This window comes from Crocodylus porosus, unplaced genomic scaffold (genome assembly GCF_001723895.1).
Source record: "Crocodylus porosus isolate Cpor-Errol unplaced genomic scaffold, CroPor_comp1, whole genome shotgun sequence".
NCBI lineage: Eukaryota > Metazoa > Chordata > Crocodylia > Crocodylidae > Crocodylus > Crocodylus porosus.
In genome coordinates this window covers 29,535,022-29,552,867 of record NW_017728948.1, presented here as the reverse complement: position 1 = coordinate 29,552,867, position 17,846 = coordinate 29,535,022, and the positions used below count along the sequence as shown (strand labels likewise).

At 45.3% G+C, this 17,846-nt stretch overlaps 1 protein-coding gene across 5 annotated transcripts in view; it reads left to right on the top strand.

Moving 5' to 3' along the window:
* LCORL (ligand dependent nuclear receptor corepressor like) overlaps positions 1 to 17,846 on the top strand; it is a 171,330-nt gene that overhangs the window by 39,534 nt on the left and 113,950 nt on the right. For 4 of the 5 annotated variants that reach the window (XM_019552861.1, XM_019552856.1, XM_019552855.1 and 1 more), the window contains exon 2: positions 13,096 to 13,161. In XM_019552861.1, the coding sequence (XP_019408406.1) occupies positions 13,096 to 13,161 (66 nt within the window). Of the gene's footprint in view, positions 1 to 9,821; positions 10,517 to 13,095; positions 13,162 to 17,846 lie in introns of those variants that run through there. The other variant, XM_019552857.1, reaches the window with a different exon arrangement.

Sequence of the window (17,846 nt, the reverse complement as noted above, 5' to 3'; positions counted from 1 at the left end):
TGTCTCTCTCTCTCTCTCACAGTTGGCTGCTGGGGTGGGTGTCAGTGTCTGCATGTCTGGGGGGCTGTTGCAAGGGGCATCAGGAAGGCGGCTGAGACCCGGCGGGGGGGAGTGCAGGGCACCAGCAGTGATGGGGAGGGGCTGTGGGGCTCCTTTAATTTTATCATGAATTTTCGGTTTTTAATCAGAGAACTTGCAATTTTTAATCAGAAAAACAGGATCCCTGCCTATCAGTAAGCTGGTCCAGCCTGGTGCCCCTTGGCTAGAGAGCTTACCTTTTTGTGGTACCTTAGCTGGCCAACTTTTGAACATGTGGCTACCTATAGCAATTTTGATTTTATTACAGTGTTACAAAGTTTGTATCACTACAAAAATAACTTCTGTATATAAACACTCTGACTTCTTGTCAGCTCTGCTTAACATAATGGGCTTTTGTTTGTTCTATACTTACAATATCACCTGAATTTGAATGCGCGTAAAGAGAAGAAAGTCTTATTCCTTACTGCTTTTTATAATGCTTTCAGCATTGATAATGTACTTCAAACATACTTTGGCATACAGTGGAAATAAAATGGATCATTATCCCACCTTCAGCTACTTTCTTCTATGCAAAACTGTGACAGTGATTGTCATGAAGTGCTTGTTCAGGGCCATTTATATCCTTGTCTGATTTCTCAGTATGTCTTGAGGCCAGCCCACAGGCATAGCTTCTAGCTTTGGGGGTGAATGAGAAGAGAAGGCAGCTCAGACTCTTTCCAGCTTCCAAGGATCCTCATTTTAGTCTTCACCCTCACTGTTTCTGTGTGGTCCTGATGTAAGGCAGTAGTATCCAATTTCTCTCAAAGGATTTCACCTCCTGTGGAATGAGGAACCCAGAATTCCAGACAGTGCAGCAAATGGTTTCTTCAGTAAAGGTGTTTATTGGGGCAAAGGCCATCCACCCAAAGGTTCTCTGCCGCCCTCCAAAATAGGTAAGTAATCCTTTCCCCCACCCCCAAATAGTCTTTACAGCACTAAGCACCTGCAAAAACTAGTCATTTGGCTCTTCCCTTTCTAGTCTCTCCAGTTCCCCAAAGGCTTGAAGACCAGAACACTTGGTGCCCTTGCAAAAAGGGAACTTTCAGTGGGACAACAGCTAATATGTTCTTGTGACTCAGCTGAGAGAGATTCAAATGTAACAAACCAGCTTGAACCTTAACACTCCTTCAGCCAGGATGTGGACAGCTGTAACAATATAATCCATTCCCAGGTTGCCTCTCATTAGGAGTAGATTCACAGTTGTCCCTGGAGAGAGGTTTGTATATACATTGCTAAAGGATTCTAAGTAGAATATTTTAGGGATTGCGCTGCTGCTGAGGTGTCATCATGGGGTGGTGAAGTATCCAGACCATCATGCCTTCTAGGAGTTGGCGGCTATATTTTCCCCAGGATTCCTGTACAGAAGGAGGTAGACTCAGATTGCCTGCATGCCAAGAAAGAGGAATGTGATGGGATCAAAAGAAATCTGCGTTGGAAGGGACCTCAGGAGGTCATTTAGTCCAACCCCCTGCTCAAAGTGGGATCATCCCAGCCAAAGCTCTGTCTAGCTGCATTTTGAAAACCTAGAATGGAGCTTCCATCACCTCCCTGGGTAACCTGTTCCAGTGTTTTACTACCCTCCTAGTGAGAAAATTCTTCCTAATATCTAGCCTAAACTTCTTTTGCTGCTCCTTTTGTTCTGTCATCTGCCACCATCCGCAATTTCAGTTTCCTCCTCCCTTTTTTAAACAAGATGGAGTTTTATAAAGAACAGTTGTACTTTACCAAAATCTGTGGTTAACTGGCTGCACAGATGTGTTTGTGGGAAGAACAGTCTGGACCCTGTCACAGGAAATGGATCCCACTTCATGCATTCGCAGGCTCATTTTAGGGTGGGAATATGGTGGCACATGGAACGGCTACCAGGTGCTGGGGGGCTATGTTGCCGCCACCTCATGGTGGCCTGGGGGATCCCAGAAACTTCTCTTGTTTTTGAAATATTTGTACTGGAAAGTACTTTTTCTTTAGTTTAATTTCCATGCTATAGATCAGGGATTGGCAACCCCTAGCACACGTGCCAGCGTATGGCACATGACGTTGTTTTGCTCGGCACACCATGGGTGACCCAGGCTGTGAGCAGCTGTTGCTAGCTTCAGAGCCTAAGCTGCTTACAGTAGGCAGTGGGGAAGCTGCAGGCAGCCCAGGTTCCATGGCTGGCAGCAGCTGCCTAAAGCTCAGGCCAGCTGTAGGCATCTAGGAGGCTATAACAGGTGCACTGGGGTCTGGAGCCCCAGCTGGGCTCTGGCTGGCAGTGTTTGCATGTGTACTTTGGGGTGCATGGCAAGAAGGTGAGCTAAGGCAGTGCAACCTCCTCCCTTTCCTTACCATGTACCCAGAGGTGCTTGGGCAGCTGCTGCCACAGAGCCAGGCTGGGGCTCCGGACCCTGGTACAGCTTTTTGCAGGCTGCCTGCTATGAGCATCCCAGGCTCTGTGCCAGAAACAGGTAAGTGCCCAGAGCCCGGGCTGCTTGCAGCAGGCAGTCACACCAAGGTCTAGAGCCCTGGCCTAGCTCATTGCCTGTAGTGACTGCATGTGTACCTTGGGGAGCATAGCAGGAGAAAGGGCTGGGGCTGCCCTGCCATGACAAAGATAGGGCCTGTCATGGCTTCCCTGGCATGCCAACATTTTTTAAGTCTAGGTTGCAGGGTTTTGTGGTATTTAGCAAAAAAAAAATCACCAACCCCTTCTATAAATATTGTGCTGCAAGTTCCAAGGTCATTTGACATGCAAAGTGGTGGAGTGCTAGCTTTATAGATAAATTGTCATGAACACTAAAACATGGGGGTTGTCAAATAGGGTACATGGCATGGACAAGTGGTGAGGGGTGGGGCCACCACTACCATCCACCACTGTTGCCATTTCCCCATGCCCAAGTATCCCCTCTTCTCCACGCTGCTGGCTTCACATGACACCTGGACATGAAGCTAGTGCTGCAGTGAAGCGGGGGTCCTTGGGAAGCAGGGGGGGCAGGGCTGCCAGCATCATCACTCCATGCCACTTCCACCAGGGACCGCACGCCACTTTCCTGCGCTTAAGTATGGCCAGCTGATGGAGCACATGCACGCACACGCTGTGCGGCAGTGGTGCCAGGAACTTGCACACAGCAGCCATCCCTGCCGCCATCTATACACTCGGCACCGTGTGGGGAGGGGATGCTGGTGGCACAGGGCGGGGCTGCTGTTGCCATACATTGTTCCGTATCGCTGCTGGGTGCCACTTTTTCCTGTGCCCAAGTATCCCTGCTTCTCTGCGCTGCTGGCTTCATGTTGTAGAAATAAATTTATCCAAACCTCTAACTTGACTAAGAAAAGAGAGTGAAGAAAAGATTGAAAAAGTTGCTGATGCTGTATATTTAAGAATATTCTAAGATAAGAAAAACCTTTCTGCTTTATTATGTCTTTTACAGATCTTCGTGAATAAATGTTTCTTCCTTTCCTAAAATCAACAAGAAAGTGATAACAGTTCTCAAAACAAAATGTGTTGCTGAGCAAGCAACTGTTGTGTGACAACTGAATGATCTACCTCTTTCTGTCTTTCAAGGTTGCTTTGTTTAAATCATGTGTCTGTTCTCTGTCTTAGGTATAAAAAGGTATGTTAACATGTAGAAGGGAGAAGTTCTGTTTAGAACATCCCTGTGATCGCTTGTATGCGCTCCAGTAAACTGGGACTGAGTCTGTTAATTCTAATACCAAAACACAATGCAAAGTTTGATTTCTTCCACAATGTGCAGCTGGCTGTTTTTAGCACTCGCCTCCTGCCCTCCCCTGGACCCTTGGTGCATGGCTCGGAGTGTATAAATGGTGGTGGAGGTGACTGCTGCTTGTGAACTCCCCTGCACCGCTGCTGTGCGCTGGGGATGAGGCAGTGCCGATGGTCAGCCAGATGCAAAGCCAGTGGCACTGGGATACTTGGGCATGGAAAAGCAGCACCCAGTGGCGACATGGATTATATAAATGGCAGTGGTGGCCACGTGTAAGCTCCCTGCTCTGTCTGTCAGCACTGCCCCTTTCCTGCATAAAAAGGAGGTTAGAAACCTCTGCTATAACACATGAACAGAGTTAAAATAAATATTACATAGTCCATCACCATGACACTCTCTTCTTTGTGAACTGATATATCTGACTTGCACAATTCATTTGTTTGCATAGTTTATTTGCAAGTTTAGTGAAACTGCATATACAAGGAACAACCACTGTGTGTTAACCATGACAACATAACCTTTCACTAGAGAAAACCAGGTAGTACTGCTCTGCTACCATATCACTTGGGAATAGGTCTGGTGTGCTCCTCCACTGTGTTTTCAGTGTGAAGCATAATCTACCTTCAGTTAACATATGTAGTAACATTTGAAAGTATGTTAAGTGATTCATATGTATTAAAATTTTCATCAATTTCCACAGTTTATATTAATTAAATTACCTGGATTGCTGTGAAAAATATGAATTCTTAAACACTAAACACAAATGGAACCCTTCTGATTCTGTCAGAAAATCAGGGCTGGAAGGGACGTCAAGGGGTGGGAGGGTCATCTAGTCCAACCCCCTGCCCAATACAAGACCATCGCCAACTAGATCATTCTAGCCAAAGCTCTGTCAAGCTAGGCCGTAAAAACCTCCAACAGTGGAGATTCTACCACTGATCCTTTCTTTGGGTAGGAAACACAATTTTAAGGAGACACCTGTTGGCGGAAGAATTGGGGAACTGAGAGGCTGAGCCAGAATCTGAACCTGAAGAGGCTTTGGCCAAAGCTGGGCCACACATGTGAGGTGCGGTTTCAGGAGAAATTGCTGAGACCCTCAGTAAAGAATGAAAATATTGTAAGTATTCTCTTGCAGCAGTGCCATATACCGGACCACGTTTTGGTTTTCACTATTTGAAATAACTGATGGTTATTTCAAAATGAACCTAAACCACCCTTTCTGCTAAGCACACTGTATTATACAGTAGACTTAATATGACTGTTTTCTTCTGGCAATGGCTATACCATATGATGAGCTGCTTGTTTGTTTGTTTTGATGCTACTGCCTCCTAGATAATTTGATTTTAGGCATCTAAACAGTTTTAAGAATCTGGCCTCTAGTCCTGTAGATAGTGGTTTCTGCTTCTAATGCTGGAGGGCCAGGGATTACTTCTGTAAAGATCCATTGTTACACATTGTTTCGCCATTTGAGGAAGGAGCCCCATTCTTTGCATAGATTAGGATGTTTCTCTGGAGCAGGCAAGTGCATAATCTACAGAGATTCTAAAAAACATAAATTATTGTACATGTTATGAGGGATTGAACCTCGGACTTTATGGATGTAAAAGCACAACCTGAAAGAACCAGGTCAGAGGCAGGAAATGCTTCTAAACCACTGTCGGTAGCCTACAATCTAAAAGGTAGAGGTAGTTGTATTTTCTGAGTTGTGTATGTTTTGGAATAAGCGTGTGTGATATGACCTTACTCAGCCTAAGCTATCTATGACTGGTTTGGGATACTCCAGTGGGTTTCATTTTAGCTTATGTACTTTACTAACATTGGCCTCAAGCCCAGAAAGTATGCTTTTTATAATGGACTGGCAGCAGATAAAATTGTAGTGTAGTGAGGACAGGTTGCAGTTTTATCTGAGTGAATGTGGGACATACAAATTCCACCCTCCGGATAGCATTTGTAAGTTTCTTTAAGGTAAAACTACGTTGCCAATTGTGGCGGGCCAGTAGGGGGTGCTCCTGCGTTGAGCCGCCCACCTCCTTGCGCCTGACCACCTTCCAGGCTCCAAATGCCTCCCTAGGGGCGCCTTATGCTCTGCCAACCCCTCTCCTGGAGCACACTCGCTGGTCTGGGGGTGACGACGACGCTGCCACCCTGAGAAGGGGCTGTCTCGGCCCTGTGTCCTCGGGGAAACACAGACCTAATAGTCCGATGGGTACTCGACCCAGTACAAGCACTTGGGGCACTTCCCCAAGTCAGGGGGCAAAAAGTAAAGTCTCCCTTAGCCCGCAGACCTAAGGGGTCTCTTTAGGCATAATTTAGACCCACCCCTCAATAAGTATCCCACATCAGTCAAAAAGGAGAACTTTATTGATTACAAGGGGTAGGGTAAACTAGGGTACAGGATTGAGCAATATCTTAGAAATCCTAAAGAGCAAACAGTGTGGCTGAGGTAGCCTTTTGATCACGCATCTGAGTTACTGCCAGCTAGATATCTAATCAGATCTCGAGTAGCTTACTCGCATGCATCTTCCAAAGGCAGGTGAAGTTTCTCTTTGGAGGCAGGCAGTTCCTTGCTCATGAGTTTTGGGGTGAGAGAGAGCTAGTTTCAGGTGGTAAGGCTTCTCTGTGTCCCCCGCATGGCTGCTGCTTCACCTCATGGCCGAAGAGACTGCCTCCTAGCCCATCCTAACTTATATAGCCCCTGTGACCTCATTCACCTGGTCCAGTGGAGGTCAGCCCCAGTTGGCTGTCAGCCAACCAATTTGAAATGCATCATGTGTTACCAGGCAGATTCCAGCTCCCCAGGTAGATGCCCATCACCCAGGTAACTGATGCCAGTCACTTAGGCGGAGGGAGCAGGTTTCCCCCCTCCCTCAGGAATGCAGCCAGCTCAGGTTACCTAAAGAGACAGGCTGAGGTGTGAATCCTTTGTGCTGGCCCATCTAATCACATTGTCACAGGGCAGAGATTTTGGGGAGAAACCAAGGTGGCTTTTTGCCACACCAATATTCTGTTAGCTACTTTATGAAAGCACACATTTTGTCATTATTATGGTGTTGGTTTGTTTAAGCTGAGCAGATTGAGGGTAATGCATTATTCTAGAAACACTGCTTATTACCATGTTTAAAGACTTCAGGAGAGCCATATGTAACACTCTCTGGTTCTTTGAGTAGGATTGAACCTTGTTTGAGGTCTTGTAAAATAAATTCTCTGCCACAATTTTCACTTTTTCATTCATTACTTGTAAATGTTATGCTGTTGAAGGTGGGCATAATTATAATTTTAAAACAGTAAAGCCTTTATTAAATAAACTTAAACTTATGTTGAATACTAGCCAATTCCCCAACAAGAATGATGGGAGGAAGGGAAGCAGGCCAGGGTGGAGCCCCATCCCCCTCCTCTGGGCCTGCTCCCCCCCTCCCCTTCCCTCCTGCTGCTTGGGGTCTGGGCCCGCTTCTTCCCTCCCCTGCCCTGCTGAAGGGGTGTGGGGCAGGGAGGAACGTGTCCAAGCCTGATGCAGGGAGGACTAGACCCGAGGCTAGGGAGAAGCCTGGCCGTGGCAGGGGTAGGGGAGAGCTGCAGACCCAGGTCAACCTGGTGGCGGTGGAGGGATGGGAAGAGGTATCTTGGGGTAGATGCAGGGATAGGGGCCCAGGCCCCACTGTGGGGAAAGAGGCTCACTCTGCAGCTTCTGCGTTGGGCTGGGCCAGCTGTCCCCATGCCCACTGCTGTAGCAGGCCGACTTTTTCCCCCTGGCTTGGGTTTTCCCCCCACTGCATATCCTGCAGGAGTAGGGCAGGGGAGGCCAAGGCTAGCCTTGCTGTCCTCCATTCTATTGTTGCTGCCTCCAGGGCACAGGTCTCCGTCTGCTCCGTCCTCTGTGTCCCCAACATCATGGCAGCGGGCTGACTTCTGTCACAGTGCTGCTTTGTGCTCTGATTGGCTGTTTGTCAGCCAGTCAGAGCGTGAATAAGTGTTACAGACAGATGGACAGATTTAGGCTTTTATCATATTAGATTATTCCATTTCATGCAAAACAAAGAACTACATTTTGTTAAATTTCAGACCTCAGATATTTACAGGATATCTTAGATAAGTGATCCAAAGAATATTTTAGGTTTTTAAAAAAATGAAATCACTTTTTTATAAAAAATCACAATTCGCCTTTTCTTAATCATTGTGAACTTCAACCAGTTCATGTAACTTTAAGCAGTTCAGTAAACATTGGAAATTTTATTTTCTAATAGTTTCTTTTTCTAAATAATCTGTATTCAATTAGATTGACCTGAATTTTTATTTTAACTGTCATGGCACTACTGCACCAATGAAATAGCAGGGATCTTTAGTAATCTGCAGATGACACTCTGACCAGTTTATTTCAAGACCGTGTATAAAGAAGCAGTTTTTTAATAAAGTCAATTAAAATGTTGGAGTAGTGGTATAGCTGTTAGAGGTGCACCAATACATCAGTCTGATATTGGATTGGTACCAATGTAAAGAAAAATAACTGTATTGGATATTGGCCCGATGGGGCTGATAATTTGGCTGATTTTAAATGCTTGTGCGGCATGCAGTTGCAGTGCAGCACTTGGGCATCCAAGAGCAGAGCTGGCAGTGTGGAGAGCTGCCTCCAGCTGGTCAGTTTGGTGGAAGGAGTGGGGGGGAGGGAAGGGATGTGGGGGAGGTTAGATCAACGCCCCCCACTGAGAGAGGGGCAGGTGCTGTCAGGCAGGGTGGGCATGTGGGGAGGTAGTTCCCACTGCTGCTTGTACCCCAGAAGGACAGGGGCCATGTGCCCCTGAATCTGCATGGGGTGGGGCTGCGCACATCTCCTTTCAGCAGGGGTTGGGCTTGGAGCAGTCGCCAATGGTGCTGAGAGGATGCTGCATCCACCCACATTTTGCTGCCACTCCACTCCCAGTACTGCCTCGGTCCAAGCCTGAGGAGAATAGTCAGCACAGTGGACTACTATCTGTATCGCAGTGGGGGATATACCACACTCTGAAAATTTGCTTTAGGACTGAAGCCCCCCACTCTTACCACTGAGACCTCCACCCAGACAGAGCCTATGATTCCGGCTTCCGCTTAGACTCTTGGCTGTGGGGGCTGCCTGGCATGACTGAAGGCACTTGGGATCAAGAGCAATGACACCTCCCTTTGTGAGGTTTGCTTTACATTGAGTGTCTCTGGAGTGCTGTATAGGGGAACTCCAGGCTGCGCTGCAGAGGCTGTGTGCCATCAGGGATGGCAAAGAGCAGACTGGGCAAAGAGCCTGTCAATAAGAGTCAAAGAATGAAGAGGGAAGAGCAGGGGTGGGTGGCAGGACAAGGGTGGACAAGAGGAGCTCCCATGAAGTCCAGCCAGGGGTCACTTGGACAAAGGTTGTCTCTGGCCCCAAGGCACGCTGCACCAGGGTCTGGAATAATAGATTTGGGCTTCAAACATAGATTTTTTTTAAGACCAGACATGCTAAAAATTCAAGGCAATAAGTAGTCTAAAACTGAACTACCCATCTATTTATTAGAATCCAAGATGAGATATAGCTCTTCATTTAACATGAAGGGGAAAACCCCTCATCTTGTATTTGAGTACAAGGTGGTATACATCAGATCGCTGCTGTTGGCCCTAGAGCTGGGGCTGGTGTTGTTACGCTGTTGCCATTGCCATGCTGTTGCTGCTGCCACCAGACAGGCTGTGCTCTATGCCCCAGGCTGCAGCCAAGGCCAGAGCCTGCCAGAGTGGGAGTGGGGTAGTAGGTGGGGGACAGAGTCTCCAGGGAGAGATGGGGAGGCAAAGTCAGCAGGGGGGTATGGGAGAGCAGGGGCAAGATGTGGGGCTGCAAGAGAAAGCTATTTGACCCCTCCCAGACCATGCCCCCTTCTACTGCTTCTTCTGCTGACTGCCCCCCCGCCACTGCTTTCCCAATAGCGGCAGTGGGGGAAGGGGGACAAAGTTAAGATAACCCTCCAATTATTCCAACATTCTAAAATGGAAAATTATAACAAATGTATTCATTTTTCATGTATAGAATGTAATTCTTGGGTGGTTCATCTTAAATTCAAGGTCATCTTGGACTTGGGTGAAGAGGGTAATTGGTTTTAAATGTGAATAGTTACTGAGGACTATACACCAATGCAGATATTGGGTTTGATATTCAGTGTGAAGTCTGGCTAGCCAAGATAATGAGTGAACTACCATATTTACTCAAATCGAAGAAAACTTTGAAAATAAGACACCCCCTCCCCCAGCATTAGATTCCTAGACATGGGAAATTATACATCTGTTATTTTGGAGGTTTGTCTTTAAACTAATACCCCCAACCATTGTGCGAGAAAGCAGTGGATCTGATCACCTTTCATTCGGGTTAAGAAATTGCAAAGCTCTTTCTTGAAGAAAGATTGCTAAAAAAATGTGAATGACCACCAAAAACAGGTCACATATAAGGCCTGGTAACAGTAGATTTGTGTGAATGGAGATTGTTGGGGGCTGAATGTGGGAAGCTCAATTTTGTTTGGTTGTCTGTGTCTCTGGGCAAAAGTAGGCAATAAGTACATGGACAGCTGCAGAGAGAAATTAAGGAAAAAGCAAGAAGAGTACTTTTGGCATGTCCCTGAAAAAAAGTCGGAAGAGAACATGTGCAAAGTTTGACGGAAAAAAAAATTGGAATTGTTGACAAAAGAAACAGCCTTCTGTTGTTTGTTTGGCTCCTGCAGTGTTCAGGGAAATGGTACTCTATACGCATAGTAAGTTAACAGGATTGCATCAAAATACCCTGTCTCCAGCATCAATTTCTTCTCCTAATGGAGATAATCTGCAGAATTTCAAATAGTAGATAAAGGTTCAGGTCAAAAGGAGATAACTGTACTGTAGATTAAACACATGATAGTTCCTCAGGTTAGAATTCATGGACAAGTTGCTATCTTGCCTTCAGATTTCCTATTTGCCTTTTTTGGGTAGGTTTATGGAATTAACCTTTGAAGTCAGATAGATGGTTTGGGAATTCTCATGAAGATTTTTTATTAATGCTACATTTGAGTTTGAGAGGCAGCTAATATTACTAAGTAACTTTGTAATTTTGTGCATTTTTATTGACAAGTTAAAATATCTGTGAAAAGGAGACTAACTTTATATTAGTGTTTTAAGACTGCCTATACTATGAACTTGTCTATTTCACAAAGTTCTGACAGCAAAGCTGTCTCGCCTAGGGAGGTGAAAGGATCATTCCCACTCCACAAGCTGATACTGCTCTCCTGACAAAACTCCCGGTATGGAGATAGACAGTTCTGGCAGCAAAAACCACTTCTTGCCACCAAACCTATTTCAGAGTGCTTTATATATATATATAATTAGGGTTTTAATATGTGCTAATTTAACATTTTATTTGGGGTACATTAATAGAAATTTTTTGGGCAGATACTGATGGCTGATTTTTTTAATGGGCCATATTGGCCGATACTGATTCCGTTGCCGATTTTATGCAGCCAGGCAGCTTGAAGAGCAGCATCTGACTGGTAGCTCTGTTGGGGGAATGAAGGAGCATGGGGGGGGGGGGTGTAGATCGAGACCCCTGCAGTGAGGGAAGGAGTGGGGCTGGGGTGGGGGCTGGTGGTTCACAACTGGGATGGAGCATGGGACAGCTGTGAGCAGCTTGTCTGGAAGAAATGGGAGCTCCTGCTGCTACTCGCACCATGGTAGGGCATGGGTGGCGGACATGTGTGTGGGGCGACGGTGGGCTGCCGCTGTGGGCTGGGAGCAATCCCAGGCTCTTCCTGGCAGGGGGCTGAGTTGGGCTGTGCACAGGGCAGGCAGTGCTGAGAGGGGAGGTTACAGGGAGGAGCTGCAGCCACCCCTAAATACAGGGTGAAACCATTGCCTCCTGCCCTGAGTGCAGCCCAGCCCAGCCTATCTGCTAGGAAGAACTTAGCACTACTCCTTGTCCCAGCCCACCCCCACCCTGTATGCAGATCTGGAGGTGCATCCCCCATCCCCAATGACATCTTGGGGTGCGCGCAGCGAAGCTGCCACCCCCTCCCTGTGCCCCTTGGACGAGCCGCAGCTCCATCGTGTGCTGTGTCCTGGCTGTGCAGCCCCAGCCCTACTCCCTCCCTCACCACTGGGGTTTCAGTCTGCCTCCTTCCACCCCTGCCCCAAAAGTCCCCATGCCCCTTTCATCACAACAGACTAACCATCCAGACCCAGCTGCTCTTCACATTGCCAGGCTGTGCTCCTGGCAACCTGTGTGCCGCAATGTGGCTGTATGCATGCATGGGGCATTTTATTTGCAAAATTATCAGCTGCATCAGCCAAAAAAAAGCCTAGTGCCAATATCATCAATTTTCTTGATATCAGTGCTTATCCAATATGGGACCGATGTATTTGTGCACCTCTACATCTTATCTTCTTCTTTTTTTTTTTTCTCAGTGAAAATAGTCCTACAGAATAAAATAAGGTTTGGGTTAGGGATGTAACAGTAGTTTTTAGCATTGCTGTGTAGTGTCCCAAGTTGGAGGGTTAGTTTGAAATTCCTGGCATGCTATGTTGATGGTAATTAGTCATATCATACAAGTGTCTTAGCTGATCTTTGGAATGGGAAGATAAATTATGATTATATAAACAGTAAAAAAAAAAAATAGCTACCTATTTATTAAGAACTGTGTTAGAGCACAAGAAATTAAAGCTTCAAATACAGTTTTTAATTTTCACCTTGGCTAAAGGGAATATTGTCTACCGTTAGAAAAGGTGGAAAAAGCAATTGGAAGATGCTTCAGCATTAAATTGCATAAATTTAGATTGATTATAAAATAGGAAAAGAGTTGTTTTACATTCTAGAAGAGTTCATTATTGATATATTTGTAGAATCAGTTTATTTAAAAAGCTTATTCATTTTTAATTTTTTTGTGATGAAAGTTGAGAACTTCCTAATGTTGAAGCTTACATTTTGGACGTGAATGATGCACCATTTTAAAAAAAATGGTAGTACATTTGTGGAGAAGCTATGAGGTTAATAATCTCACCTTTTAAATTATTTTAAGTTTGATAAGGTGCTTGGAATATGTCTGATAGGCTGGTTCAGTACAACTGTCAATTGTTTTTGTTAGAAGATCAATCTAAGACCTATTGAATGGTACTAAAGATGCAGGAATGTATTTCTGTGTGGCAAGCTGCTGTTTTGTTTTTTTTTATTGCTATGAGTGTTAAACATTGTTTTCTGAAAGTGGTTTCCTGCTGACTACTCATTTGTGTATAGAATCTAATTATTCATGTACAGAATCTAATTAGCAAAAGTTTTGTTCACTATTGTAAATGTTTCTTTTGTTTTCAGGTTTTGAAAGTATTTTAGAAGGGCTTTATGGACCAAGGCTACGAAGAGACCTCAGTTTATTTGAAGGTAAATGACCCAGTTTTTAATGCAGTGGGATTATTTATTAGCTCTTCTCTCTAAAATTTTTTGAGTGTTTATTGTGATTTGAAATATAAATCTGCAGGTGCAGAAACTTTTTCTTTAATGTATTTTTCCTCACTGCTTTCTTACCTCCTTCATCCTTAAATAGAAACAAGATCTTAAATTAATTAAAAGAAATAACCGCATCTTCATAGGAGTGACTGTGTACAAATAGTCAGTTTCTACTGGGAGAATTGCTGCTCTCCCAAGAAAAAACGCACGTGTACAGATGTTCAGGATTTTTCTCCCAGAGCAAAAAAGGCCACTCTGGGATAAAAATAACCCAGGAATAACCAGGATTAAATCGTTCCTGGGTGAATTTCTCGTGGGAAAGCAAATGTCTTTACTCATTGTCTTCTGAGAAGAGCCACAGCACATTCCTCCAGCATTCCAGGCTGCTTCTCTCCTGCCCCTTGCACTCCCTCCTGCCACTGGGAGACAGTGTGTTGCTTGAGCTGGACTCCACTGCTTCAGCCAGGCAGGGAGAAGAATACCCCACCTTCACAATCACCATATTGTGCTACAGGGAAATACAGGCTGACCCTGAAATGTCTGAGTCAGCCAATCTGAGCCAGGTAAACCGACCCACTGCTGCCATCCGTCATCAGATAGATTAAGGGAGCCTGAAGAGCACCTGTCTGCACAGGATCATTACTGCAAATAAGGATCCTGTCTGCACAGGATCATCTGTGCTCTTCAGGAGCTCAGCATTTGAATGTCTGTTAGGGCATCTCCAGGTAAGTTTGGGTTTTTTTGTTTGTTTGTTTGTTTTCCCTACCAGAATTCTCCCAGATCATTTGAATGTGTATATGTAGCCACTGTGAAATGTCTGGATTAACTAGGCATCATTGGTTGCGTGTACACATTCATTAATGCGCAGTAGTTACTGCACATTTAGTTTGGTACTTAATGAAGCGCTAGCTAAATGCACAGTAACTAGAATTACTGCACAGTAACACTGGCGAATGATTTTTTAGTGACGCTAGTGTGCACTAGTCTAGTAATACTGGGCAATAGCATATTGGCATCATCGGTGCCGTGATGAACTACTGCAGTGTTATTGGGCTACTCTGCATTAAGTGTCTCATAAAGACACGCCCACTAAGTAGCTGGCATGGGAATGGTTTCTTTTTCTGTAATATTGGCTAAGCTGTTAACTTATTTTTTTAAAGCAGCTTTTAGAAAAGAGAAACAGTTCATTTCACTGGCCTTGTTGCTATCAGAATTTCCATATTTTCTCACAAGGCTGATGTACCTTGTTTTTGGAAGCTGGAATGTAGGGGGGGAAAAAGTGTTTTTCCAGAATGGTCTAGATCTGATTTTTAGCATGGCCGCTACATTAAAATATAGTTTCCACCTCTCTCTCTCTGGGACAGCGAGCAAGCGGGGGTGGAGTCCAGTGTTAATTGTATGCTACACCAAAAGCTGCTCCCAATTAATTAGTAGCTATGAAAGGGACTGTTGTTGCTTGCTTTCTCAGAAAGAAGGGAAGCATAACCATTTTGAATCGTAACTCTTCCATCATTCTGTTCCAGCAAAGAAAATTAGTTTCCCCACTTAAGACATGCACTATAATTTTGGAGGAGTGATTTTTGGGGAAATGGTATATGTGATATGTAAGTTAATATAATTATTAGGAATGAAGACTATGAACATCAGTTTAATTTGCATTTTTTTCCTTCTTAAAACTCTCATTTTTATGCTAGTTTTTCTTTAATGTCTGTGAATCTCTCTCTTTCAAGTCGTCTTCACTTATGCTGAAATAAATGCTAATAGTTATGTTTTTCTGTGTTAGTAAGTGATGGTACCTGTTAAGTCTCTAAGAAACAGAACATAAGTCTGTGTGAGGTGGTGCTAACTTTATGTCAAAAGGAAAGACTAATCAATTTTCATAATTTATGAAAAAACTCCACTTTTTAATACCATTTAAGCTCTCAATTTTTCCAAGTTTTAGCTTAATTTAGGTTTAATTCAATACTATCTACTGTGCTATAAGCAAACAAACCATGTGCAAATGTTGAATTTCCTGGTTATTGTGAATCTTTTAAACTTGGGAAAGAAAAGAATGAAAAATATGTGTATGTAAGTGGGTTTGAAAGCCCAGCAAGCACTCTGGATGTTAATTGGCTGTTTTAGGCTAATAAGCAGAATGTAGATGATGTTGCATAAGGTTTATAATAATTTACAAAATTATGTGATGGTACTGCTAAACCGGTGCGGGCCTCATTCCTCTGCCCAGCTGCCGCTAGCTCCTGTGTACCCACTCACTCTGTGCCCCTGCCCCAGCTCTGCAGTAGAGGCAGGGAGTAGCATGCAGCCCTGACCGTGTGCTTGCCTTTGGGGAACGAACTGGTGTTCGTTGTGGGAGAAAAGTGCTCCTCGGTGCTGCTAGGCAATGTTTGCTGCAGCTGCCCGCCCAGAGCCCGTGCTGCACTAGGCTGTGGTGTGGCAGCTTAATAGCTGCCTCTGTCCTGCCCAGCGTGGCAGCACTGGCCTTGTGGAGCAGTTGCTGTGCAGCACAGAGGTGGCAGTTAAGCAGCTGCACCACAGCCTAGCACGGTGCATGCAAGCTCCAGACAGGCAGCCACAGCAAATACTGCCCAGCAGGAGCCGCTTTTCTCTGCACTGAGCAGCAGCAGCAGCAGCAGCTGCTACTGTGACTCAGCCCCCATGAGCAAGCCTGGAGCTGGTGTGGAGCCCAAGCTAGCAGCTGTGGGGGGTTGCAAGCTGATGCTCAGCACGAGGGAAAAGTGCCCTCCTGTCCTGTGGCCAGTGCCCCATGCTGCAGCCACTCGGAGCCCTTGTGGGGCTGCCTGTGTCTGCAGCGGTGATGTGGAGGAGAGGCAGGACAGCCCCCATCGGCTCTGATGGCTGCAGCACGAGGCGCTGACCACAGGGAGCGGGGGGGCTGCTTTTCCCCTGTGCTGAGCACCAGCATGTTCCCTGCCAGCAAGCATGGGTTCGAGGCTGCATTCTGCTCCCTGCCTGTACTGCAGGGCTGGGGTGGGAGCACAGGAGCCAACAGCAGCCAGGCAGGATCACAGGGCCCATACCGGTGTCCCAGGGCCAGCACCGGTGGGCCCAAAGCAGGGCGGCAGGAGCATGGGGTCCTGGCCAGCAGGGCTCTATGGAGCTGGGCCAGCTCCACCCTTTCCCTGCTGGTGCAGTCCAGCCTGGCTCTACAGACCCCTGCACCCCATGCTCCTACCTCCTCGCCCTGGGCCACTCCAGTACTGGCCCCTGCTGCTACCACCGCTTTCCCAACTTTTCCCATCTTTTCCGCTCACCCACTGTGCACCACGTGGCATACACACACACACACACACACACACACCCATATGCAATCACTTCTGCATATGCACCACAAATTACCACTAATCAGGACAAAAATACATTTTTAAATTAAAATATATTATTATGGGTGTGTTTGATTTTTAGTACGTAATTTGATTTTTTCCCCCTAAGATGGTAAACCTTCCCCAAAGGAGTATTTCTAGGGGTAAGAGGAGGGACTTCCAGTGGCAAAGGTCAGATGTTAGGGGCAGGACTTCTGGTCCCAAGATGGTGATCAGGGGGAATGGCACTTGTTAAGGGCCACGTCTGCCCCTTGACAACTTGCCAAAACTCGGTAAACGGCTCTCCGCCCAAAATAATTGCCCACCCCGGTATAGGGAAATAGAGGGAGAGAGCGAGCAGAAGGAAGAGAATTAGAACTAACCCAATTATTAAGCTTGTCTAGTTTTTTTTCATTACAAGAAACTTTTGTGATATTTTCTTTGAGCATATATCATTTCCATTGTTTGCGGGGGAGGTTTGATGGAAGGATCCCCTTGGATTTTTGTAAGTTCCTTTTCTTTGTCCCATTACATTCCATTCAGATATGGCCAAAATATAGTGTTAAAAACTTCCTTTCTCTCGCTTGCATTACTCTAGAAAAGTATTGGCAGCATGTCTGAATTGTTGAACAATCTCTGACTATCTTCCCATGAATTCCCTGCCAGGCTTAGTCTACAACTGAAGTGACAGCAGCACACACCACACTGAAGAACTTTTACAGCAGCTAGCTATATAAATGTTTGTTTTATTTATTTATTTTTTATTTAATTGCAGTAAAATGTTATGGCACCAATTATGGATTATGATCAAATTTCTTAAATATTATACAAACATACAAAAAAAATCATACTTTAACTAGTAAATTGGATAACTAAACGGCACTCAAGCAGAATATAGTATCCAAGTCACAAAAAGTGATCCAGAATAACTGTAGTTCAGCAGCCATGAAACCCTTTAGGTAGCTATGTTCATTTGGTTTCTACATCTTAGACTACAGAGACGGCACTAAAGTCCCCATGCTAAACAGACGGGTGCTTAAATTCAGTCTAGGATCTAATGTGGTTCAAATTGAAGACAGTTTCTAAATTCCTGGCTCTGGGTCTGTTCCAGTAGGAATCTTAAGAGTACTACTAGTGAAAATCAGAAACACTGATTTTTAGTACAGAATACAGTAACTTTCATATGGCTGTAAGTGGATGGTTCCATACTTTAAATGATAACCTAGTGTTTCAGGCAGTTGAGAGTAGGGATTGGAACCCAGTAGTTTCCCATTGTAGGAGGTCATTACTGGGCTT